General features: G+C 43.0%; 2 protein-coding genes across 2 annotated transcripts in view; one reads left to right on the forward strand and one right to left on the reverse strand.

Annotated features, from left to right (window-relative positions):
- Nucleotides 1-176: 176 nt before the first annotated feature.
- SLA (Src like adaptor) lies at nt 177-19,274 on the reverse strand. The gene is made up of 6 exons (XM_034763655.1): nt 19,108-19,274; nt 13,713-13,806; nt 7,494-7,593; nt 4,078-4,164; nt 2,424-2,527; nt 177-498 (listed from the first exon to the last, which is right to left on the reverse strand). The coding sequence occupies exons 2-6, from the start codon at nt 13,789-13,791 to the stop codon at nt 233-235; spliced, it is 636 nt and encodes a 211-aa protein (XP_034619546.1). The 5' UTR covers nt 13,792-13,806; nt 19,108-19,274; the 3' UTR covers nt 177-232.
- An 840-nt stretch (nt 19,275-20,114) lies between these two features.
- LOC117871836 (thyroglobulin-like) overlaps nt 20,115-25,039 on the forward strand; it is a gene marked incomplete in the record, with an annotated part of 51,229 nt that continues 46,304 nt past the window's right edge. The window contains 1 exon segment of the mRNA XM_034759591.1: nt 20,115-20,205. Coding sequence (XP_034615482.1) covers nt 20,115-20,205 — 91 coding nt within the window.

Here is a 25,039-nt window from a genome sequence, read left to right on the forward strand (position 1 = left end):
TCCTGTGGCACCTTTAAGACTAACAGAAGTATTGGGAGCATAAGCTTTCGTGAGTAAGAACCTCACTTCTTCAGATGCAAGAAGTGAGGTTCTTACCCACGAAAGCTTATGCTCCCAATACTTCTGTTAGTCTTAAAGGTGCCACAGGATCCTCCATTGCTTTTTACAGATTCAGACTAAGTACAGTGGGCAGAAGCCAAATTTCTCTATTATTCATCATTAGTATTATTATTTATTTTGTACTACAGTAACACCTAAGATCCCCAGTCAGGTCCCAGGATCCCCTGTGCCATGCACTGCATGATATTTTACCATTGCTGGTGAAACATATTGTGTTCCTGCAGTTACAAGTCTCAAGGGACTTACCTGAATAGTGATTCACAAGGTCCTCAAGGCACTGAAATGTTTGCCGTGGAGAGATGTAATACCAGTTATTCGGCAAGCGGAAGATCCTATAATGTTTCACTTGCCTGTGCCGGACTGACAATGAATATAATCCTGCAGAAACAGGAGAACCAAATGACATCAAGTAGTCACAATCCTAGGAAAACAAATGCGCATTTCACAGACCTCTGTGGCTGCTGACTAAAGTCAGACCAGCTCTGAAATGTGGTGCCACAGTAACAGGTGTGCCCTCGAAGAATCTGAAAAAGCTAAATGACCTTTCTGATTTAAAGATCTCAAATAGAGACAGATAGAGTAGAGGGTCAGTGATTATAGCCCTAAATCCCTGATGGTGAGTTACTCTAAAGCTCCAACAATTTTTCCTTGAAGCTTGTTGGTAGGATTTTCAAAAGGGTTTAAAGGGGTTAGATGCTGGGCACTTTGATTCCTTAGGAACTTTTGAAAATCCTCACCTGTTTGTTTTTTATTTAATTTCTTCCCCTTGCTGTCTTTCCCTGGAGCTCTGAGGATCTTTTCCCATTTAATTCTGCACCCTGCAATTTTTGGAAGTCCCATATCGGAGCCATGTGGGCAGGACTACTGTGGACACTCCCTTTGAAACCCATTAATACCATTCCTTAACAGGCCAGACGGAGCCCTATTCTATTCATGTTCTTATACTGTGCTCATCATCCTCCACCTAGCAAAATTAAAAATATGCCAGGTGACTCAGTAACATTTGTTCACCGTTCTTCCCACTGGGCATGAAACTTCCATGTGTTTGTAAAATGAACGCGCTTTGTGTTCCTATCTAACTTATAAGTGAGGTGGGAAGGGACCAACTGTTAGGAAGGAAGAGTACACTCATTAGAACTGAAGCTGGGAATTGCTGTGAGGGGATTTAAGTTCAGGCTGGATGAAAAATTTCCGAAAAATGTTTTGTTTTGTCAAAAACCTAATTTACTGTTAAAATTTTTCATGAAGAGTCTGCTTTCCGAGGAAAAACTCTGATGGTTTGCCAAAAACACACACACAAAAACTGAAACATTGTGCTCCCTAGCCAGATTATATCTCCCATGAAATACTATGGTCAGGGCCACCATCATGCATTACTCAACAAGAGAGGAGACCATTGTGCAGATATAGTTCAGCCAGGGATCCGAGCCTACAGAGGAGAATGAGGGTATGAGATACCCACATAACAACTCCCCTGAGGCACCACCCAAATCAATCTTTTTTGGGTTTTGGCTGAAATATTTTAGGTTTTGATTTTTTAACAAAAAGTTAAAATTTTCCTTAGGGGAGGAGCCCATTTTCTGACCAGCTAGTCAGGGGGAGGGATAGCTCAGTGGTTTGAGCATTGGCCTGCTAAACCCAGGGTTGTGAGTTCAATCCTTGAGGGGACCATTTAGAAATCTGAGGCAAAAAACAGTCCTGCTGTGAAGGCAGAGGACTGGACTCCATGACCAGGTCCCTTCCAGCTCTATGAGATAGGTATATCTCCTTTTTTTTTTTTTTGCGGTGGAAGGGTGGTCAGAAGAAAATCAAGTGTTTAGTTGAAAACAAAACAACCACACAACTAAATAGGAAATGTGTTTAGTTACTTTTTATGTATTTTACGTTCCTTTCCACCCCCACCCCCACCTTTGTGTATTTTTTGTGGACTGAGTCAAAGGCTGGGACCCTTTTACCTATCCTTTGGGTCTTCCTCTCTGTTTGAAATGGCTTGGGACCTTGGGGCATTTTGGGTGCTACCACCCAAATAAACAATGTTTAAATAATGTTTTGTATGTGCCAGTGATTAGGGAACTCTCCAAAGCCGTGGTTTTCCATGTTTCCAGCACTGCTTGTGAGGTAGGTGATTGTTGAAGATGTTGCACTGTGCCGTATGTTATTTTTTTATTACATATGGTTTAGAATTCTGGCCTGATGTGTGTGAAGTGAAAAAGGCAGAGAATTAAGAGCTATGGAACGTCCAGTTGAAAGGAGATGCCGCAGTCTGAGATTCAGGGTGGGGGGGGAATGTTATGTTTTCTCACCTTTCCTAGTTTCGCTCTCTCTAATCATGAAGGCGCCAACCTTGGTGTCGGGAAGCTGTAGAAGTTCCTCTGCTTTTTCTCTTCCCAGCCCTTCAAATAACCAGCTGTGAAACAGGAAAAGACGTTCTAGAATGACATGGCTGAGAGGGAGAGCAGCATGTGGCCCTTAAAGTGCAGGACTAGCTAGAAAAGGACTGCAAACATGACACTGTAACCTTCCGCTGTTGCTTTCTTAACTATTCCCAGGATTATTTCCTCAGTTTATGGGGCAAATCTTGCTCTTCTCACTCATGCCAGTAATGTCATTAAGAATGGCCCTATACGAGAGGGCAAAACCCTTCAAGCTCGATTAATTTGAAACACTAACGTTTACTGGTGTTTAAAAAAAAGTCACTGAGTTTAAATAACTAAACCTTTTCTTGTTGTGAGTCATTACCCACATTTATTAATCCAGGGACAGAGGTGTAATTATTCTGCATATGCTAGGCCAGATTCTGATCTCACTTTACTCTGGTTTTACACCAGTCTTAATTCAATGAGCTTTACCGGTGGGAGAGTAGAACCAGGCATGCTGATTTTCTCTACCACCTACTGTCGGGTATCTGATACCTTCAGTAGCAGGCTTAAGCACATGCTTAGCTATAAGCAAGGGCTAATTCCCATTGAAGTCCATAGAATTTAAGGACTTGCCTAAAGTTAAGCGGGTAAAATGCTTTGCTGAATAGTGACAGACTTAAGCAGATGCTTTAATGGATTTCCTCAGTTGGGGCTGAGGGCAGTAACTGACCTCTGAACCTACAGTATCTATTTTAATGCACAGGGATTCCATTCTTGAATGATCTCATTAGCCTTTTGAAGTTCCCCTTTTGTTCTAGTTGGTCTGTTTTTCACACAAACTCCAGTTTTGTCTCAGACTGAGTTTTCCCTCACCAAGGGGGAATTCACCCCTATGCAGAAGACCAGCCCAGGGACCCACTCAAGTCACCACATTGTCTTAATTGAGACTTAAATAGTGCTTACGCCTTGTGAGTAGCAGTGAATTTCACTCCAGTTCTTATAAGTTGGAGCTTTTTATCAGTGTCTTAAAATTAGAGATGGGCCCAAAGCTCACAGCTTGGATCCAGAAGTGGATCAGAAGTTTCTGGGTGTTTGGAACTGGAGTTTTGCTCTGATAAAAACAGCTGCTAAATTTAGATCTGGATTGAACTATCCCCAAAGTTCAAAGGAATTCAGAGATAGATATTTAATTCAGGTCATCTCTGCTTTTAGATTTTTCTAGCAGGCTATTGCTGCTGCTGGTGGTGGTGTTAGTGGGTGTTATTGGGGGGAGGGATAGCTCAGTGGTTTGAGCATGGGTCTGCTAAACCCAGGGTTGTGAGTTCAATGCTTGAGGGGGCCACTTAGGGGTCTGCGGCAAAAATCAGTATTTGGTCCTGCTAGTGAAGGCAGGGGGCTAGACTCAATGACCTTTCAAGGTCCCTTCCAGTTCTAGGAGATAGGATATCTCCATTTATTTATTTATATTTTATTATTATATTATTTGGATTATGATAGTACTTAGGGCCCCTAATTAAGGATGAAAAGTTGATCCATGGTATGTGTGAAATAACAGCACCTGTAGTTTTGGAATGCTGTGGAGAAAGCATGTACTCACCCATGGTAAACTTTTGCTACGCATTTTCCTGGAATATAGTTTTCTCGACCGGTAGTGAGGGAATGGACTCTCCACCAACCTCCTTCACTGTCAAAGCAAGAAGATGGGTATGGTCAAATACGTTTGGAGAGCCTGCTTTCATTTTAGAAACATGCTAAAGCAGAAAATGGGCTAAAATGCAGTATTTGTTAACTAATCTGAATATTCAGAAACACACGCATAGATCTATGTTTCTTTTGTTTACATTATTTCATCTTCTAAATCTCACTGTTTGCTACATTATTGTTTAAATTTTCCACAGAAATAAGCTAAATATTAAACAATAAATATTTGTTCCATTTGCTGCTTAAGTAGTGAAACCTATTCCTGTAGTCAAGAATAAGTTTCCGATATTGAACATCTTTATTACAGCTAGAAACAGAGCATTCGTAAAGTCTAGTTGGAGATTAGATTTACAGCCCATTGTTGTCAATGGGAATCTTTTCATTTAATTCAATGAACTGCAGATCAGGCACTAATACATAGGACAGCCTGGTGGCTGAAGCATAGAAGTGGGAGTCAAGATATCTCGGTTCTTTTCCTGGCTCTTCATCAAACTTTATTTCTGACCGTGGGCAAATCACTTAGGCCAGGCCTACACTACCAACCTATATCAGTATAACTACGTCGCTCAGGGGGTTGAAAAATCCACACCCCTGAGCGATGTAGTTATACCAACCTATCCCGCTGTGTCAACAGCTCTATGTCGGTGGGAGACGTCTCACGTTGACATAACTATTGCCTCTCAGGGAGGTGGATTAACTGCGATGACAGGAGAAGCTCTTCCGTTGGTGTACAGCATGTTCACTAAACTGCTTCTGCGTGTGCGAAATCTGTGGGATTTCCTGTTTCCATTTGAGGTAAAACATACCACGAGAATAACTTTGCTGGTGGTATTTTCACATATTCGCTTAAGAATAATTCAAAGAGACCCCCTCGGTCTCAAAACCTTGCCCAGAAAAAAAGTCTCTCCTGAGCAAATTTCTTCCTTTATCCAAACTCGGAGCTGCACCCTGAGTTAACTCTGCCCCTAATGAATGATGCCCAGGGAGTGAGCAGACTGTGAGGGACTCTAAGAAGTTGGGGCCTGTCTCATAGCGCACTTTTCCAACTGGACCTCAGCTTACTCTTGATGAGCCAGTTCTGTCCCTGGGGGAATTCTGCCTGGAACCTTCTCACCCAGTCCAAGGAAGGTAGTTTCTAGTTGTTGTGCTTTCTTCTCTCTTTTTTTTTTTTTCCAGTCTTCTCAGCAAACAAATCTTCCCCTCACCCCCCGATAAGTTCCTGGCTCTTACCTCAGAGCCTTTTGATAATAGGATTTCTTGCAGTCTCCCTTCTGTCCACTTTTGTTTCTGGGAGCAGTTCCTCCCAGCAGTAGCTCCATCCTCTGGGAGGTATGGCAGTGTCCTACCTCCATTTCCTGCTTCTCCTTTGATGAGGATCAGCCAGTTAAGCTGGAGGTCTTTTCCCAGGTGCAGTGGGCAAGGCTAATCAGCCATCCAGAAAGTCAACTGCTGGCCTCTGACCTCCGTTGAATGGTATTCCTTATATCTTCACAGGGGCTAACCTGGCACTGCTTACCTAACACTGTTAAGCGTCTCCAGGTACTAGTGACCATTACAGGTAATCTATTCTGAGTAGATTCTGTGTTTTGTGTTGCTGCCCTGACTCATGCAGATGATTACCAGCAATGTTTTGAGTCCCAAGTGAGTGTGGTAATTTCAGCATTATTCCTTGTGAACTGTCTCATAGTTGTTTGAATAAAAGGCTTAGAAAAATAACACAACAGGAGCAGCATAGAAAGGTTGTGCAGCATAGAAAGGTTGAGTTTGACATGGCAGCTCTCCTATCACTGCTGCTCTAACCAATCTAGCATCTCTCCTTTTCTTTCTCGGAGTGGTGTGTTTCTCGAGTGACCTGAGAGACTATACCTCCTGCTAGTGTATGCATACCCATCGTTCCCACTAACATCCACACATACCCCAGCAGGGAGAATAGACCCTCTGTTTAGGAGAGTTGTGCCTACTTGCATGGAACATTGCAAGGTTTTTTTCTGCGCTATAGCTGAATCAAAACAGGAAGAGAACTTTTCATTTAATGCTTACTTCAGCACTTGTTGATCAGTACATAACAGACAAACAAAAATATGTGCTACATGTATCTCGTTTTCAAAGTTCCATATTAACAATTAGACTGTACTATATAGTATATGAAGCATATGTACAGAACGTGTATATATAGAGAGAGAGAGAGGCAGAGAGAGAGAGAGAGAGGCAGGAACCTTAGCTGATCTAAATCAGCATAGATATTTTGAGCTGGAATCTCTAGTCTGCTAAGACCATTTACACAATGGTGGAGAATTGCCCTTGCGTAGGGAAACATTCTAGCATCAGAAAGCTGGTGGAAGCTCTTCCACCTGCTATGTCAGGGTCCCTCCCCTGATATGCCCTTCTCCTTATGGGACATCTGGGGTGGTGGGGGGATGGTTGACAGAGCACCATGACCCAGATCCTCCACTGTTGTAAGGTCCTTTGTACCACTCATGAAAGTTAGAGGACACTGGTTACTTCTCTAATTTTTGTCAGGACCAGGTGGACAAAGATCAAGGAGCCACAGCCAACTTCCTCTGGCTGCCGCTCTCCACTACTTCCGAAACATGGGCATAGCAGATCATAAGGGCTATTGACTTCAGTTTACTCCAGCTGGGGATCTAGCGCTGTATAATGTCTTTGTGTAGGGGGCTAACGGTCTGTAATACACTAGAGAAGGGTCGGAATGGGACCTCCAAGTCTGCATCCCTCAGAACTCTGAGAAAGTGATCTGGATCCCAATCTGAAATTCATGGCTCAGGGTAATCTCTATCTGAGAGTCCAAACAGGAGTCGAAAGTCCAAAGACCCTCAACCTATGCGAAAATTGTGGATAAGGATAAAGTATTTTTTCCTTTCCAACTCTAAAATTGGTTCAGTTTGGGTAAGTACTCAAATGCCTATCCAAAGCTGAATCAGTCTCATGCAAGTAATCCCATTTTATATCATGTAGGATGAGTCCACGTTTTAGAACTGGGCCCTGTACGTTGACTTAGCACCTGGAATTTCCTATCGCTCAATCCTGTGCGGTGCTGGGTGGCCTGCGTTACCAGTGGGAGTTAAGCACTCGCAGAATCAAGCCCTATGTGCGTGCCTGAAAGGAGGCGCTCCGTCTGGAACTGCACATTGAGCAATAAGCAACTTTCCCAGCAACAGTGGCCTTGAACAGTCTCCTGTTCAATAGAAACAAAAACCACAGCATTCATCTAGCATCAAATGACTAAACCAGAAGCTGTTCCCTATCTCACATCAGCTGTATCGGGGGCTAATTTAAAAAGGAACAACTTACTCTGATATCACACGTAGTTTCTCTCCTGTGTGAAATATTGGCTGGCTTATATCCGGGGAGGGATAATCACAGAGGACAGCAAGGATATCGCTCTCCTGACCTAGGAAAAAGATGAAAATGTCATTTATAAAGGATTATAAAATTCATAGCTAGGGTGGATGTCTTCAGAAAGTCACCCTCAACGCCTACGGTACAACACTGTAAATACGAGCACCTGTAAGTTTGTAGATCTTTCTTTACTTCTAGTTAGCCAAAAGCTTCTGCAGACTGACCTTGTTTAATACTTACCATATGCAAAGAAGAGACTCAGTCTGAAAGTAGCAAAATGAATAAATATGCATACTATTAGGAAATGGCCTCAGTTGAATAACACCATCATGCATGAATGGCTTAAATTACAATATAAGTAATGCTGATGATCAGGTGCGTTATATTAGATAAAGGCATCGTTCATTGCATTATACATCTTTACTGATATTTTCAAAGGTACAAAAATAGATTCCTTAAGTGTAGTAAGAGGGGGAACTTTTCATAAAATAATAGGAAACCAGAAAATCAATGTCTCCTTCCTATTATGTTTATGGTTTGTTACTAGACTGGGTGACTAATGGGATGCATGGCGCTCCTACCCCCACACTGCAGCTGCCTTGGGGATGGAAGACAGAGGCTTTTTCATTTTAAAAAAAGGAAAAGTAAATTTGTGTGGTTTGCTCATTCATGTACAAATGTCTTTCTGAGAACTGAGGTCAGAAAGGAGGAAGTTTGGGAGGAACGTCCTGCACTAGTCCGGAATTGCCCTGCGAGTAAAGCGGCAGGGACTGAAGTTACACTCTGCAAGTGTTCACATCTTCATAGGGCTGAACCCAAAATGTACCGAGCTTCTACAACTCCCAATGAGAGGCTGCTGAGGGCTTCCTAGGGTCGACCTCTTAGTGGGGATCTTCCTGCACACAGTGCAGATGTGGGGCTTGATGCGCTGGCTTCTTCTTCGAAGAAGTGGGCTGTAGTCCACGAAAGCTTATGCTCTAATAAATTGGTTAGTCTCTAAGGTGCCACAAGTACTCCTGTTCTTTTGGCTTCTTCCAGTATACCCCAGAGTGCAGGCTTCCTGAGTGGTGGAAATTCTGCATGGAGGAAGGTTGTGACAGTGGAAGGCAACTGCAGCCCTTCCTCCACTAAGGGGTCTGGAGCCAGCCAGAAAAGCACTAATAGATGGGGAGAGAGCGGCATAGTACATTGTGGCTTCCATTGGAGCCCCTGGTGGTAGTTTAAAATTGCTCTTCGGCAAAATAGCTGGCGAGGGTGATGGTGGTACAAACACTACCTGCTCCCCTCCTCCCTCCCGGGCCCTAGCAGCCTCTGCTGGACTGGCAGGGACAATTTGTGACCCAGTGTAAGTTACAACTACTGACCATATTTTCAAATAATGTGATAAGACAAGATCCTTTATTTAAGGACGACAGAGTCAGCTCCCAGGCCTGCGTGGCGCGTGCTGTCTCAGTTCAACTTAGCATAGAAAGGGCTTACAAGAAACACAGTGCATTACGGGAGCAGAGCAGAAAGGTCACAAGAGTGTGCGCTCGCACGCTCGCACGCACGCACACACACCTGCATGCACACACATACTTCCTGCTAGGTCTGTTTCTTTCTAATTTCTCTGTAGATCATTTTAAACCCACACAATGTATTAAAATCTGGGGCCAGCATCAGGAACGAAGGCCTGGAGGGAGTTGGGTTGACAATACCACACTACAATAATCCTTTATAATAATGATGATTATTAATATTAATAATAATTATAATTGTTATTACTTAATAATATTAATGGAAGGCGAACCAAAAGTAGTGGGCTTTGAGGAAGAGGGAGTTGAAGGAGCTGAGAGAGGTTATTCTTATTCTTATATTACTGAGGCTGATAGGTGGGGTACCTTGCTGGAATGAAAATAATTGAAAAAATGTAACAAAAATCAATAATTTCTACATCAGTTTTGGATGGATGCTTGTTCTCACACCAGAGCCCAGGGGAGAGATGATCTGCTTAGTGGATAGATTTAGGGGGTGCTTCAGTGCAGGACTGCTTGCCGTTCTATAAGAGTTCGGCCCTGTAAACCCTCATGCTTGGAAGTAGCCCTGTTAGGCAGTTAGGAGCAGTAAGGTTTCTTAAGGATAACCTTAGGTTCTGCACAAGGATCCTTTTGCACAGGGACTTGCAGAATCAAGTGCTAAAGGAGGAATGAATTGATCAACATGTTGCATGTGTGTAAATGATGTCAGCAGCTTCTCACTTGACCCATGCCAGTGAGGTAAGTGGGGTGGGTTTCCCAGGAAGTGCTCTTGGATCAACTCCCAGGTTTTAGCCTAGTGTCGTATGCTTGATATATTGTATAGTTTTAAAAGGATACTAAAAGACGAATGGGCCTCAAATTACCTTTCTGTTATGCAACAGAAGTTCACAAATCCCTATGTCCGTGAAAGGCTGCCTTGTACTTTAGTCTTACTAGACCTGACTTAGTGTACATAGTGTATAATGTAGAATCCTCCTCAGGAATGGCAGAGAAATAAATGCAAGAGATAAATGATAGGGAAAAACACACTGAAAAATGCACGCTGCTTCCCTGAATTACCAAAGCAAAGTGACAAGCGACAGTTCTAAATGAAATGGCATTGGCTTAAACTGGTCGCATTTTATGAAAGTATCTTAGCATCACATTTTAAAAGCATGAAGCTATTTATGCAAGGTTTAGTTTCCATACTGAGATATGTAGTGGAAAACTAACTGTTCTTATCAGCTCTTTTCGCTTGCTTACATGGTGGCTTGCATTCTGCTATGCATCAGTGGATGTGTTACTTTGTTTCTAGGCTGCAGGATCTGTAATTATTTGACATACACTTTTATCTTCTGTTTTTGTTTCAATTTTGCACATTAATTTGCTAGTTCTGAACTGGGAGGTGTGGTCATAGCACCAGCTACATCCTTTTAAAGTGCCTGTGTTTACACTAGAGATGGTACAAAATAACCTAATTTATCTGAACTCCCCACCCCAGCTGTCCCCCCTATTTCATGAACATTGGGGTTCCATTTAAAATGAAATCTGGATCCAAACCTTCCTGGGGTTTGGTTTTGCAAAACCAAAATCACTCTAAGGTTTGCTGGTGGTTAATTCAAATACTGGTATTTCAATGCATGTTTCTGCCCCTAATCCAAGCTCTGAAGGGATTTGATACATTTGGCCCAGCCCCATCCAAAAAGCTTCTGGTTATGTCAAACTGAAACCTGTGTGAGGTTTCTGAACCCCATCCTTTCTTTAGCAGTTTATTAGTTATATAAGATGTCTCTAAAATGGAATAGTCCAACTATTACAAAGGAAAAATCTAAGAACAGTTATTTCCACTGAATCAGGTGCTCTGTTGACAGTATTTATGCCCGAATACATGGTGCGTGGTTGTTTTAGAAACCTATATCCCCGAGATGTCTCGTGAGGCATGAAGCTAAAGATGAACTACTTTAGGTTACGTCTATACTGTAGCTGGAAGTGAGCCTCCTAGGCGGGGTAAATGGATTCATGCTATCAGGGCTCGAGGGAGCGCACTAGAAATAGCTGTCCGGATATTGTGGCACCAGCTTTGGTTGGTCATGCAAGCTCGGATCCACGCGAGCCCTTGGTTCTGAACTTGGATGGCTAGCCCAAGGCTTGGCCAATTCTGCAATGGCTACATTGCTATTTTTAGCAGACTAGCCCAAGCCTCACTAGCACAAGTGGTCCCAGGCTGAGAGACTTATTTCCAGCTGTAGCATAGACATAGCCCTTATTGAGCAGGGTAAGGATATCTTGTGACTTGGACTATGCACCCCTATACGGAAGTAAGGGGGCATAATACCCATAACACCTGTGCATTGGCTACCTAGACACTGGGGCTACCTACACACCAGTTGATTCCCTCCCTGGAGTAAGTGGGCAGGAAGGGGCAAAGAATGGGCAAAGCCCAGGTCTCACACACAGTTGCCAACTTTCACGCGGTAAATAAGCACCCCAACTTTCACAATAAGCCAAAAATCAAGCTAATCCCATTTCAAAACAAGGCCAAAACAAGCCAATCCCTAAGAACCCCAATACTCTATGTGACTAGATCCCCCTGGCGTGCAGTCTGGGACTTTCTCCCCCCTTGCCCCTGCTTGCCCCCCCTTGCCCCTGCTTGCCGGGAGCCGATCAAAAAAAAGCAACACAAAGAAGCCAAAAACTAGTCAACAAGCAACTCACAAGCCAATTAAGCCAAAACCAAGCCAAATTTCTGCGTTTTTTCACGGGTTTGGCATCTCTGGTCCCACACCCTTGCTCTCTGGCTGGCACAGCTCAACTGGCAACATCCTGCTGGTATAGGCTGGAGGAAGCAGGGGAAGAATTGTGACTCAGAGGTGCCTGCTGGAGTAGTGCCACTTATGCAATACCCCTAGCTTAGTGCTGTGCTTGAAATACAAGATCCTCCATTGTCTGTGCATTGAGCAGCACTAAAACTGGGGGCGGAGGGGAAATGTAGGTGTATGACTGCACTGCAGAACAGCTAGTCAGACTCAAAGTAACGGTCCACTTTACCTTCCCTTCCTCTTCTGTGTTCTTTCCTTTACCCTTCTGTTTCATTCCTTCAGTTTCAGCATCACCGATGTCTTGTTGAAATGAGCCAGGATGAAACAATTTTTTCCAAACTATTTAAAATGTTATAAAACTGTGGGCCAAATCCTGAAACCCTTACTCCATTAAAACACCGACTGAGGGAGAAATTCAGTATTTGGCAATGTGAGTTTATGGTCTGAAAGATGCTGGATTGACAGCCATAGAGACGAAGGACCTGGTCCAATGCCTGTTTCAGTCAATGGAAAGAATGCTGTTGACTTCCATGGGCATTGGATCAAGCCCTAAAGTCCTGGGTGTATCCACAGAACAAGTACAGCATGATCAGCAACAATGCAAACTTCACCGCCCTACCCATTCAGTGTTCCCCAATGGCAGCCTGAAGGGACCATGATTATGAGAAAAAGAATAGGTCAGTTTTCAAGGCCATTCAGTTCTTGCTTTCTGTTGGGAAGACCAACAAGGGCACTGAATGGAAGTTGGACACCTCTGCAAAGAACTGGACTGAGACTGTCACCTCATTTCCCACAGACCACAAACCCAGCCATCTGACAGTAACCAGTTTCAGTAAGTATCAGTCTAAACTGGATTTGAACTGGGGACCTTCCTCCTTATGCCATTATCAATCCCCGAGCTGCTCCGCTTCCTGAAACATCGATGATATAGAAGTGCTGGTTCTTGGCTCGTGCTAAAAATAGTGCTGGAGTTTCTGCCCCTTGTGGCCAGATTGATCCCTTGCCCTGAGGAAGGGCCATCCTCGGAGAAGCCCTGGGAAAGAACTATGACTCAGAGTCATATTTGTCCCCTAGTCGCTTCTTGCACCTGGAGGGGAGTAATTTTCTGCATCCCTTTATAAGACGAGCTTACTTCCCCCTTGTGCCAGCTGGCCAGCACATTGTGACATGTGAGCTCTGCCCATTCCTCACCTACTTTCTTGTGGTGGGGAGTATTAATGCCATGAGTCTCTTCCCCCTGCCACCCGGAATCACAATCCAGGTTGCATAGTGGGAGGCCTTATACATTTTTTCCCCTGTGTGTCTACATAGGACCAGTTGACAACCTAGCCCCCGCCGCACCCCCTTTGGTAGCTGCCGTCCTTGAAATGTGTCATTGCTTCATATAACTTTTAACAGCGTGGAAAGTTGGCTGCATATTAGTTTTGGTGCAAATGTTTGAAATGATCAGTGTGAGTGCAGAATTATTATTATTAGGGTTCCCAGATTGGGATTAAACCCAGCAAAACCCGAGCAAAGCAAAACGTGGGAATAGGTTTTATAAAACATGCACAGGAAACACCCCAGATGTGCAATTTCTTGTTTATGGGGAAGATCTGAGCCTTCTGAATTGTGAGAAGCTCATCACAAAGAGTGCTACTGAAGGGCAATTGTTTTTAAAACATTTAAAACAATATTTTAAAATATTTTTTTAAAAATGACTCCTAAAGAATGAGCTCTAACTCGCCTAAAAGTGAACACCTTATACTGTACACCTCTGGTCTTGCATAGCACACTCAAGCATACTTTTTCATATGTCAGACAGGTGAATAAAAATGCAGTAACTTTTTTCCTCAAAGAAATTAAAAAGTGCTTACCAGTTTGGGATGGCACGTTTATTTCTGCCGGGGCTCTTGTTGTTTTCATAGTATTTCCCATTGCTCTCTTTATTTTCATCAATGCACTTCAGAACTAAAACAAAGGAGACATAAAAAAGGACTCAGGATAGCACCCGCTGTGCCAATGCATAAAAATGACCCAATTTCAGCCTCTCAGGTTTTTATATAGTTGGCTTTTGAAAGCTGATGTCTTACATGCAGTTGAATATCTATTTGCTAAACTCTCACCACTTTGGTGCTTTTATCAGGGGAATAGCAGCAAACCACAACTAGGGAAGTTGCTAAGAAGTACTGTACATAGCAAAAGTTTCCATTACCACTACCTTAGCATAATAGGAAGTCACAGCAAAATGGTGAATATATACTCATATATTTCTAAGTGTATGTACTTCTCAACATTTGGAGTTCTGAAGTGATGATGCAATTGATTAGCTTGACGTATCTGTTGTCAATGTCGGCTTTGATGTTTTATTACCAAGTACAGGCAGGGTTGTGTTGCAGTTTCCTTTTGACGCAATTCTGGTCTTGCTGTAGGTGCTCAAAGAAATTAAAAAAAAAAATAGAATGGCTCAAAAATCTTCTAATCCTGAAAGGTCCCATAGTAATATAGGAATTGCCAAACTGGATGAGACCAGGATCCATCTAGTCAGTCTCTTGTCTTGTCAGAACAAAATGCTCAAGAGGAAGATGCATGAAACACTGCAGTGGGCAGCTATGGAACTTGTTCCTTCTAAACTATATATAGAAAGTTCCTTTCTGACCTGGTATAAGAACCTATCTAGAACTGAATAGAATAGAACCACCATTAGTCAGAGGTTGGCTTATGTTATAGCCTGGTTTCACAGTCAGAATAGCTAAGCAATGCTTGTTTAAAATAGCAACAAAACAAAATGTCCTGACACCATTACCTAAAATCGGATGATTTTTATCTCTTTCCGGCTGCTAGTCTGAGAAACTGACAGCATTGGCCCTAACCAAATCCTATAGCACAGTGCCTACTCTATTTACCAAACAGTCTGTGAACTGTGCAGAAAAAACTGATTTCATCTATCTTGTCTCTGTTAGGTATTTCAAAGATACCTTAAATCTTGGGGCCACAGTCTGCTGTCCATACGCACAATGGGCTAGATTTAGATAATCTCTCATTTTGACCAGAAAATTCCGATCTCTTGCTCAGATTTTGACCAGAAATTCCATCCTGGTCCTGAGAGTCCTTCTCAGTGAAAGTTTCATTGAAATTGACACATTTCCACTAAAAATTTCAGTTTTGACAAGTCAGCATTTTCCAACAACAAAAAAAAAAGTCAAAAAATTCCCAGCAAGCTCTACTCCTAAATCACTTAGACCCTAATGAAAAATTTACTCTAAAGCTTTAAATATATGAAACTTTTTAGTCTCATGACTCCCATTCACTTCAGTGGGAGTTACATTGCTTAAACCCACATTAAAATATGCAGAGTGTTCTTGAATGTTCAGGTTTATAAATTTTGGAAATGAAAACTGTTCACTTGAGATGTATGTAAGACTTTTGTGCATAGTGACGAATATATCTCCTTGAATGTAATGTGCATGTTAGCAGAGCATACAGTTGCCTGAAACTAAGAGAACATATGGACAGATTCTGCATCCTTCTTAGAATTGCAAAAATGTAGGACTGGAAGGGACCTTGCTATGTCCTCTAGTCCAGTCCCCTGCACTGAGGCAAAACTTAGTTTGATTTAGTTGGGGATTGGTCCTGCTTTGAGCAGTGGGTTGGACTAGATGACCTCCTGAGGTCCCTTCCAACCCTGATATTCTATGATTCTAAGTATTATGTAGACCATCCCTGACAGGGGTTTATCTAACCTGTTCTTAATAAACTTCCGAAGATGGAGATTTCACAGCCTCCCTAGATAATTAACTACCAGGGCTTAACTACCCTTACAGTCAGAAAAATTTTCCTAATGTCTAACCTAAATCTCCCTTGCTTCAGTTTAAGCCCATTACTTCATGTCCTGTACTCAGTGGGTAAGGAGAACAATTTATCAACACTGTTTTGTAACAACCTGTTAAGTATTTGAAGACTGTTGTTATATCCTCCTTCAGTCTTCTCTTCTCCAGACTAAACAAACCCAGTTTTCTCAATCTTTCCTCGTCGGTCATGTTTTCTAGACCTTTAATCATTTTTATTGCTCTCCCCTGGACGCTCTCCAATTTGTCCCCATCTCTCCTGAGATGTGATGCTCAGAACTGGACACAGTACTTCAGTTGAGGCCTTATCAGTGCTGAGTAAAGTGAAAGAATTACTTCTCATGTCTTGCTTACAACAGTCCTGCTAATACATCCCAGAATGATGTTCTCTTTTTTTGTAGCACTATTATGTTGTTGACTCTCATTTAATTTGTCATCCACTATAACCCCCAGATCCTTTTGTGCAGTACCTCTTCCTAGGCAGTCATTTCCCATTTTGTATTTGTGCAATTGATTATTCCTCCCTTAACACAGTACTTTCCATTTGTCCTAGTTGTCACATTATTCCATGAGTAGCCCTTCTGAGATTAGTGGGACAACTCACATAGTCAGGTAACTGCTCAGTGAGGCTAAAGTTGGCAGAACCTGGCCTTTAGAAAACTAAAAAGTTCTGAATGCAAAGTTTTGTGCATTCATGCGATTATAGCTAGGGTTTTTATGTCACCACAGCTACTTTTTAAAATATATCAGTGACATTTTCCATGTTAAATTTCACTGCCACTAATGACAGTTGTTTAAAATAAATAAATAAATTTGGGAAGTGAATGAAAAGTTGCAACTCTTTCCCACAATTCACTTATCTGAAGTGCAAAGAGCAGCCTTTGGGCTGCAGTTCATTCAGCACACACTATAGTTTGCCAGAGTAACGGCACATTTCATGCACTTCAGGGCATGTTTCAAAGCTCATCTTTCCTCCCAGGCAGGGCCAAGGGGGTGGGGGGGAAAGCCGGTACAAATTACCGGGGCCCGGCTTCCCCTCCCCCCCGTTGCCTTACTGGGGCCCGGCAGTCCGGAAGGGAGCCCGGGGCCTGGCTTCCTCCCCTCTCGTTGGCCCTGTTTAGCCAATCCGCCCTTGCTGGGGGGCCCGAAAATTTTTTTTCACCGGGGCCCGAACCCGCTCTCGGTGGCCCTGCTCCCAGGCATTTGAAAATGGGAAGGGAGCCGTTCAGGGGAGACACGTTTGTGTTTTCAAATTGCTCATGGATTGTACCACAGCTCTTAAGTTGCATTTTTAAGTAAGTTCAAGGGAGTCCAGAGTATATGGGTAGCAGCCTTATGTAGTATTTCATTCATCTAAATAAAGGGTGGCACACATGGTTCTTCAGTACATAAGTGGACTGTGCAGATAAGTAATGTGTACTTACATACAGTGCGCTGCATCAAGATGAAATAAACTAAGCGATTTTTCCTGAATTTTGCATATAACATGCACCACTAGAAGACAGGTGGAAAATTGCATAGCAACATATATTGTGGCCTTATGGATGAGCAGATTCTCTGTCATCTAACTAAATGCCTATGAAACTGTAATTGTTTAGCTGAAATTCACCCAAGAGTGGAGAGTCTACTCAAGGCATTATGCAACAGAGGGTCCTGTGGCACCTTTGAGACTAACAGAAGTATTGGGAGCAGAAGCTTTCGTGGGTAAGAACCTCAAGGTGCCACAGGACCTCTGTTGCTTTTTACAGATTCAGACTAACACGGCTACCCCTCTGATACTCAAAGCATTATATATCATGTAAACCCTGTGTAAGCTTGGTATGTGGGCAGAGCAAACACACAGGGTTCCATCCCCTGTGTGCCATGTTGGCAGGTTTCTATGCCCATCTCAAAACGGGTGGCACAGAGAAGCTTAAGGAGCGATTATAAAAGTTATGCTTACATGGCTCCAATGGGCCAATATCCTGCATAGAGAAGTGGAGTTGCTGGAGCTGATATTTAGGAACAGGACTGGGAGGACCTCCTGGGTCACCAAGCCCAGTTCCCTGCTATTGTAGGCAACCTTGTCAGATAGTCCTGTTCATAACATGTTCAAACTCTTGTATTAAACTTATTTCAACCCATAGGCATGGTCGCCACTGCATTGACACCACTTAGTCTGTCTGCAGGTCTAAGAGTGGCTTTCCTCACACAGAGACCTATTACTCAGGCTCTAATGAAAGTTTGAATTTCACCGTAAGAACTGCATTTTCAGTCCCATCTCCATAGCCATCCTTACATCTGCAAATAATTGTAGCCACAATTGTCTGAAAGCACAATTCAGGTTGCTTTGGCATTTCATTTCTTGATTTCACCCACAGCTCAGGTATTTAAAGGGCTACGACCCCGATCCTACAGTGAGTTCTGCGTATGGGGCCAAACAGAGCACCTTGGACTTCAACAGGGCTCCGTATAGGCACAGGGGTCAGGCCATATCGAGCTCGTTGAAGGACTGGGGTCTTGTGGACTCAAATAATTGTGAGCACAGTTTTGTACCAAATATTTGCACCTGCAGAAATGGATCTAAATTTGGCTCGAAATGTATGTACCATTCAGTTTTATCACACACAATATCTATTTTAAAGACAATGTCATGTTGGGGTACTTCGATTAGCGTTGCATATCTTAAACTAGTCTGCTTTCCCAGAGATTGTTCAAAGATATATTCAGAATGCCCAAGAGATATTGCCCAAAGCAAGAACATGACTAATCCCAGTTCTCCAAGGAAGCTGCTTACAAACGAGCGCATTTCAAATGAGGAATTCCATGGTTCATCATTTATAATATGCTGGGTGTTTTTTCTCCATTAACTGCTTATTAAACCCCTGCATTTGCAAAGAATTAATCATAGGAAGTGTATGGCTAAATTACACACATCTTTGGGAAACAAAGGGGAGTGTGTCACTTTTATTCAGCACACTCCTCATTCCATAATGTATACATTTGAAACAACACATTTTACTAGTTTGCACAAATGGTGAAATCCAAATACCATGCAAAACACAGAGAAATCTCATTTGCGAATCCCTAACGATTTGAGTTCAAAAAATGAACCTGCTGTTATATCTGTGATGTTTCTCATAGATTATCGCATGGGAACGTTTGCTTCACCATTGGCCATCTGTCTGTCTCTCTCATTTTATTTTAAGATTTTTAGTAGAAATATATAATTCACGCTCATTTCACATTTACAAACACCGGCAAGGAGAGGGACTAGAGGATCCAATAGACCTTTTGCATCTCTCTCTTTGATGGCTTTTTATATTTAAAGTCCAAATCCTGCACTGTTTACTGGGACAAAACTGCCTTTTGCTTGAATAAGGACTGGAAGGTTTGGCCCAGTATGCAGAGAATGCTATCCTGAAAGCATCAGAGCAATGATTACCTTTAAATGCTGAGCATGGTATTCCACTTTGCAGGATGTTTCACGAAAGGAGCAGGCATGATAGAGTTTTTGTGTTGCCTGCAGCTGATCAGGTCGAGAAGCAGCCAGCCAAATGAGAGTGTTGTGAACTTCACCCTATCATGTAGAACGACACTTGCCAAACAGGCCACATACTTCCTCTGAGAGAAATAAGGAAGGCATGAAGTGTTTGCAACAGATGTGGTTCCTGTTACTATTCAAGGTCTCTGACACTTTTTCTCTGTGGGCTGTGGAAAACAGGGAGGTTTTGAATATTTAACACTAGGTTCTCATTGATCACATAAGAAAATGAGCAAAATAACCTGTATTTTATGCTAGTTATACATAAAGTGCTGTTCTTGTTTTCTTAATGCATTTATCTGATACAGTTGAACCGCCAAAGCCTCTAGCTTGTTTTCTGTAAGGTCCTGCATTTTCTAGATCTGCAGCTTGGCAGATTGACACACAAAGCTTTGCCCAAGATCAGATGCTGAGTCTCACTCCAGCCAGACTATATCCCAAGACCCTCCTTTATTCTCAGCCTTTTGATCCAAATACTAGCCCACTCCTATTGCAAAATATTTAATGTTTTTGAGCAGATGACAACACATAAACAATGTTGCTCAAAAGCCTGTATATAGAGCACCTTCTCATTTCAACATCTGTCTGCATTATACCAAGTAATTAACTAAAGCTCAGAACACATCTGTTGTGCTCAGTATTATCCCTATGTCTCAGAGGGAGAAACTGAGGCACAGAGCTATCGAATGACCTGCTCAAGATCATTCAGTGAACCCATGAAAGAGGCTTGTACATAAAAGTCTGTAGGTTATTTAAGGTAACTTAATATACCCATTGTTTTCATGACCACCGTGTGTTCTGAAATGTTAACATCATACGGCAGGATTTAAAAAAACATACTAGAGTTCAGCTATTGATTAATGTTTCAGCCTTAAAATTGCTGCAGGTTAGAATTGAATTGTCGAGCCATGACACTTAATGAGATGGAAAAGCTCAACAGCTCTAGAAGCTGTTCAATAGGACTTATTGCAACCAAGGGAGAGTGGTTAAATTCCCCTGGTAGCAGGTTGTGCCAAAACTGTGAACCACAGTAATTAGAGGAGAGTTTCCTTATTTTTATGTGCTATGCTAGTGGTTGTTACCTTGAACAGAGGGTAAGGGATTGGGAGGTTTGGAATGGAAGTGAGTTTGCAAGGGTGAGCTCTCACATCTAGTGCTCTTAGAGAGAGAGTTTGACAGTCACCATTGCTCCCTTAGCATTGTATGATTATCACTGCCAGTTAAAGCCTGACTGTAGGATCTGATTGTTTCTGGAAGGCACAGTTCTACAGCAGAAGGTGCACCTCCCCTGCTAGAATTTTCCAGACTGAAGCATCATGTCTCTGGGATCGTTGGAGGAGCCCAAGTCAGGTTCTGTATCAGTCTCCATATCTGATCTGGTCACCCTGCTACTCTATATCCAACAGCAGCCCAAGCCTGGTGCAGTTCTTGTGCCCAGGAAGTGCAAGGAGTGGGAGTGTGGCAGGCTATCCTCCCCGCTCCTCCCCCGTGTATATTTGCACTGGGTTAGTCAGAATCTAGCGCAGAGTATAGCAGTTTGAAGGCTGACGAGGACTCTGAACATAAAACGAGCATTTTTTTATTGGAGAGGGTCGGGGGAGCATACTGTGTAAGGAATATGGCACCGAGCAACAGATGGCATTCACAAAGCTGGATTGAAACACACCTGTCCTTGCCAAAACAGGGCCCAGTCTGATCCAAAACCAGGCAGATTCAGGGCTGCCCAGGGGGTGTGGTGGTGGGGGGCAAGTGGGGCAAATTGCCCCGGGCCCCACAGGGGCCCCCACCAGAATATAGTATTCTATAGTATTGCAACTTTTTTTTACGGAAGGGGCCCCTGAAATTGCTTTGCCCCGGGCCCCCTGAATCCTCTGGGCGGCCCTGAGCACATTTACATGTTTAAAGAGAAGTAGATCAATTCTTGCCGGAGGGAGTTAAATGACACTCCCTACTCTCCATGTACACACTTTTGATTGCTAAGGTTGGGCTCATGGATTCTGCACTGCACCTATGCAACTACAGCAGCCATCTTGCATCTGTACAATGGGTAATACCAGCACTGTAGGCTAATCACATATTGAAAAATATGGTAAACAATGAGATTTGATAGGGGCGAGGCTGTGCTCCTTTCTAAATCAATGACTTTTGCCGTTGAATTCAGTGGGGGGCTTGTAAATTGTGTTAAAGGCGTTCATATCCTGTTACTGAAACTCACTGGCTTGATACAGTAACCATCCTGCAAGCAGCAAGTGAGTCATTTGAGATACAGGAACACTGCGCTTTGCAGAATCTCCTCTGTTACTAGCAATATGGCATCTGTCGAAAGCTGTGCAGGAAATAAAAAAAGAAAAAAAACCTTACCACCTGCAAAATGTCAGAATTGATGGAAAAAACAGTCTTTTTTTTTCCATTTTCAGATATCTCAGTGTTTACAAGCAGATGCTTGTGCAGCAAAACCGTCCCTAGCTCTGACCCACCATATTGCCCCAACATCGTCCCACCCATCTGCCAATGCTCCCAGCCTCGTCTGTTCATTAGCATCTTTCTTGATCACCTCTGTGCCTTCTTCACTGCAGCTCCCTATATTTGGTGTGATCTTCCTGAGCTCATCCAGTAGACCCCTCCCACATGTAAGTCCCTCTTGAAGACCCTCTTCTGCTGTGCTGGGAATGTGGAAGACCTTAACATTCTTTTTTCAGAGCATGGCCAAATGCCATTTGATGGCTCTACTTACATGCTGTACTACTTCCCCTCACTTATGTGTGCTTGTGAGCTTCATGACTCATGGCGGTGCCTTCTTGCTTCTTTGTATAACACCTAGCACTCCGTGGGCCTTACTGTTAACCAATAATAGCCATAAATACAGCTTTATATTTGACATTGGCCAAATGCAAGCATGGACCATCTCATTAGCTTGAACACTGGAGTATTTGTTAGACAGATCCCAGTTTTGCCCTTTGGTATTCTTATTATTGTTGATGTTGTATCTCCATGCATGGTGCGCTTTCAGGCAGAGATCAAGACAGCTTGAATTGGCTTCTGCTCCATCATACCCATCCAGAGTAAATCCATTAACTTCAGTGGCAATGTGAGTATCTCAGGGCAGAAGGTAGCCCAAGAAGGATTTACAGTTAGTCCAAAAACACAAGAAAAGAGCAAAGAGACCCTGGTGCATGAAAGGATGTAAGGAGGACAGTGATGGAGGGATACTGCTCCCTGGGAGCACAGTTTCTTGTGCAGTGCGGGTGGTAAAAGCCATTTTCAGTGCAGGTTTTTGGCTATAGCTCGCTGGTGGCTCAGCACTGAAAGACTTTGCAGGCGTGAGTTTTCAGAGTCCATGTAAATGAAGAGAGGTGTGGTTGTTTGCAGTCTGAGGAAGTTGCCAGTTCCAGGCATAGATGAGGCACACAGCCTGCAGTGTCCCTGCACAGTAATACTAAGGTGGCTAGCATAATGCCATCTTGTCATTGAAATGGCCATTCATTACCCTTTGTACAATTGCATAATATTCAGTGTAATGCGTCCTGCTATTCCTGTAAATGGGGCTGGCCTGGAGGGTGCAATGACATTAGTTAGGATTGCTTCACTCGAATGCAGCAATTCATTTTCAGTGAGGTAAGATTTGTTCCTAAACGGGCTGACAGAGAGGTCAAATGACTTTCCATAGGTCATGGTGAGCCACCCTAGTGCAGATAGCCAGAGCAAGAACTGGGTGTGACTTAAATTCCACTTAAGCCCAATTTTGAGTGGGATTTGTACAGTGAATTGGTCTCATATTGACCTCCTGCACAGGGGCAGTGTTGCTAACTCTCATGATTTTGTTGGAAGTTGCATGATATGTGAGACATTTTTTTCTTAAAGTCTCAGCTCCTGGAATCATATGATTATGTGGGAATCTCAGCTTTCATTTAAAAGCAACTTTCTAGCCTCCATGTGTGCCCAGGAAAAGACTTGAAAATCAGAAGGCAAATAAAAGAACTCCAAATTTATTATTTTTAAGCCAATCTCATGATCTTTTGGTGCCTGACTCATGATGTTTGAATGTTTGGAGTTGGCGATACTGGGAATTTCAGCCAGCATGAGTGAACAATTCATTCAATGTGTCTGCATCTCTCTAAACAGGCCCTCTTTTTTTAAGCTGTTGTCCAATTTATCCCTGGTTATTATTAATAATCATACAGAGATAATGTTTCTATGGTGAATGTGATTAAGAGAAAAGCAGGACCCTCCATATATATTTGTTTTTTCCATGCGTCTCTCTTTAAATCATAGGCTTGTGCTGGTATATATAGTATATTTCTGTTTAAATAGGAGAATTATTTGCTCAAAGTTGAAGCCTTCTTTGTGGGTAGTCTCCAGCTTCTGCTCTCACATTTGCTCCTGAGGTCTGCGGATGAGGAAATGATGAGGAAACAAATTTTGTTTGTGAATTTGAATTTTGCTTGCCTAACTCTTTTATTAATAGGAATCTCCCCACCCCGACCTTCAAACAAATGTCAGCAGGCGCACTCCAACCGGGAAAATAATGCTATCACTTTTAAATATTACTGTATTACTCCAAAGAAAAAAAGAGTGATTAACCATGAGGCGTAGTATTGGATCCTGTATTAGGTTTAAAGCCAAAGGGCAAGACTTACTTCCTGATAATGTTATTAAAAAAAAAAAAAAAGCAGATTGAGGAAATGGTCACTATCATGGAAAACAGCAGAACACTCTGTTACTGAGCCTGCAGCAAAACTGTTGCTGTTAAAGGAAGAGAAAAGAGATCGCTGCTAGACATGGGTTCCGGAGCAACCCCCCTGAGAAGGTCCTGACCTTTGCAACCCCCTCAAACTTCTGGGAAGCTTGGGTCTTCGTTTGAATTTTGCAGTTTGGGCTTAGCTAATATATACTGGAGCGATGCCAATTTATCCCTGCTGAGGGTCTGGCCCTCATTCTTCCTTCTGCAGGAATAACCTATAGGGAGTTTCAGCTTGCGGAGTTGGCTATGAACTTCTGTGTTTGGCTGGGGTGAGGAGAGCAGGGGTTTTCCCCATGGAAGAAGCTGGAGATCCCACTCCCAGAGCATGTAAATACCCAGAGATCAGGAAAGAATGCAAGGGATTTTCTTGCTTCTGCTCTGTTCCGCTGTGCAGCGGCCACTAGTTCCTGTTGGCCCATGGAGAGCACAGCTCCTAGAGATTCAGGGATTCCTCTGAAAACTCCAGTGTGTAGTTCTGCAGTGCCAAGGCAGAAGCTGAGCTAATCTATACAGGCTCAGGCCATGTATGGGTTTGCTTGTCTGGCTTTCCTGGATTTCACATGATGATGATGATTAATTATGTTTGTTACAGTAGTGCCTCAGGGGCCCTGTTGTGCTAAGTGCTGTAAAATTCCTGACCCTAAAGAGTTACAATGCAAATAGGCAAGACAGAGGCTGGGGAGAGGAAGTATTTTCATGCCAAGCCATGGAGTGGCCCAGGTCTCTCAATTTGGACCAGGTTCCCAGGGAAGGTTTGTGAACTGAGTTTCAAGTTAGTGGTGAGTTGTGTGTCATTTCTGATCTCACCGCGAACATTTCACACACCTTGACTCAATACCCCACATAATGCTTCTGCTCATATAGCCCCAATCCAGAACAGAACTTTAGCCTGGGCTCTGAAGTCAATGGAAGTACTCTCATTCTTCACACTGAACGTACACACACGTGCTTTGCTGGGCCACAGCTAATTTTGAAGCTAGTAAGGATTGTCTACTACTCTGGTTTGTACAGTGCCTAGCATAACAGGCCCCTATTCTTACTGGCCTTTAAGCACTACCATTATAACCCTGTTAAACAGTGATAACACAGCTA

This window comes from Trachemys scripta, chromosome 2 (genome assembly GCF_013100865.1).
Source record: "Trachemys scripta elegans isolate TJP31775 chromosome 2, CAS_Tse_1.0, whole genome shotgun sequence".
Taxonomy (NCBI): Eukaryota; Metazoa; Chordata; order Testudines; family Emydidae; genus Trachemys; species Trachemys scripta.

Coding starts and splice junctions, on each gene's coding strand:
- SLA (XM_034763655.1), bottom strand. CDS start 13,791: ATGAAAATAAAGAGAGCAATGGGAAATACTATGAAAACAACAAGAGCC. Junction 4,165..7,493: donor AAACTACGTGTGATATCAGA/GTAAGTTGTTCC, acceptor TTGCTTTGACAG/TGAAGGAGGTTGGTGGAGAG. Junction 499..2,423: donor AGAGAGCGAAACTAGGAAAG/GTGAGAAAACAT, acceptor CTGTTTCTGCAG/GATTATATTCATTGTCAGTC.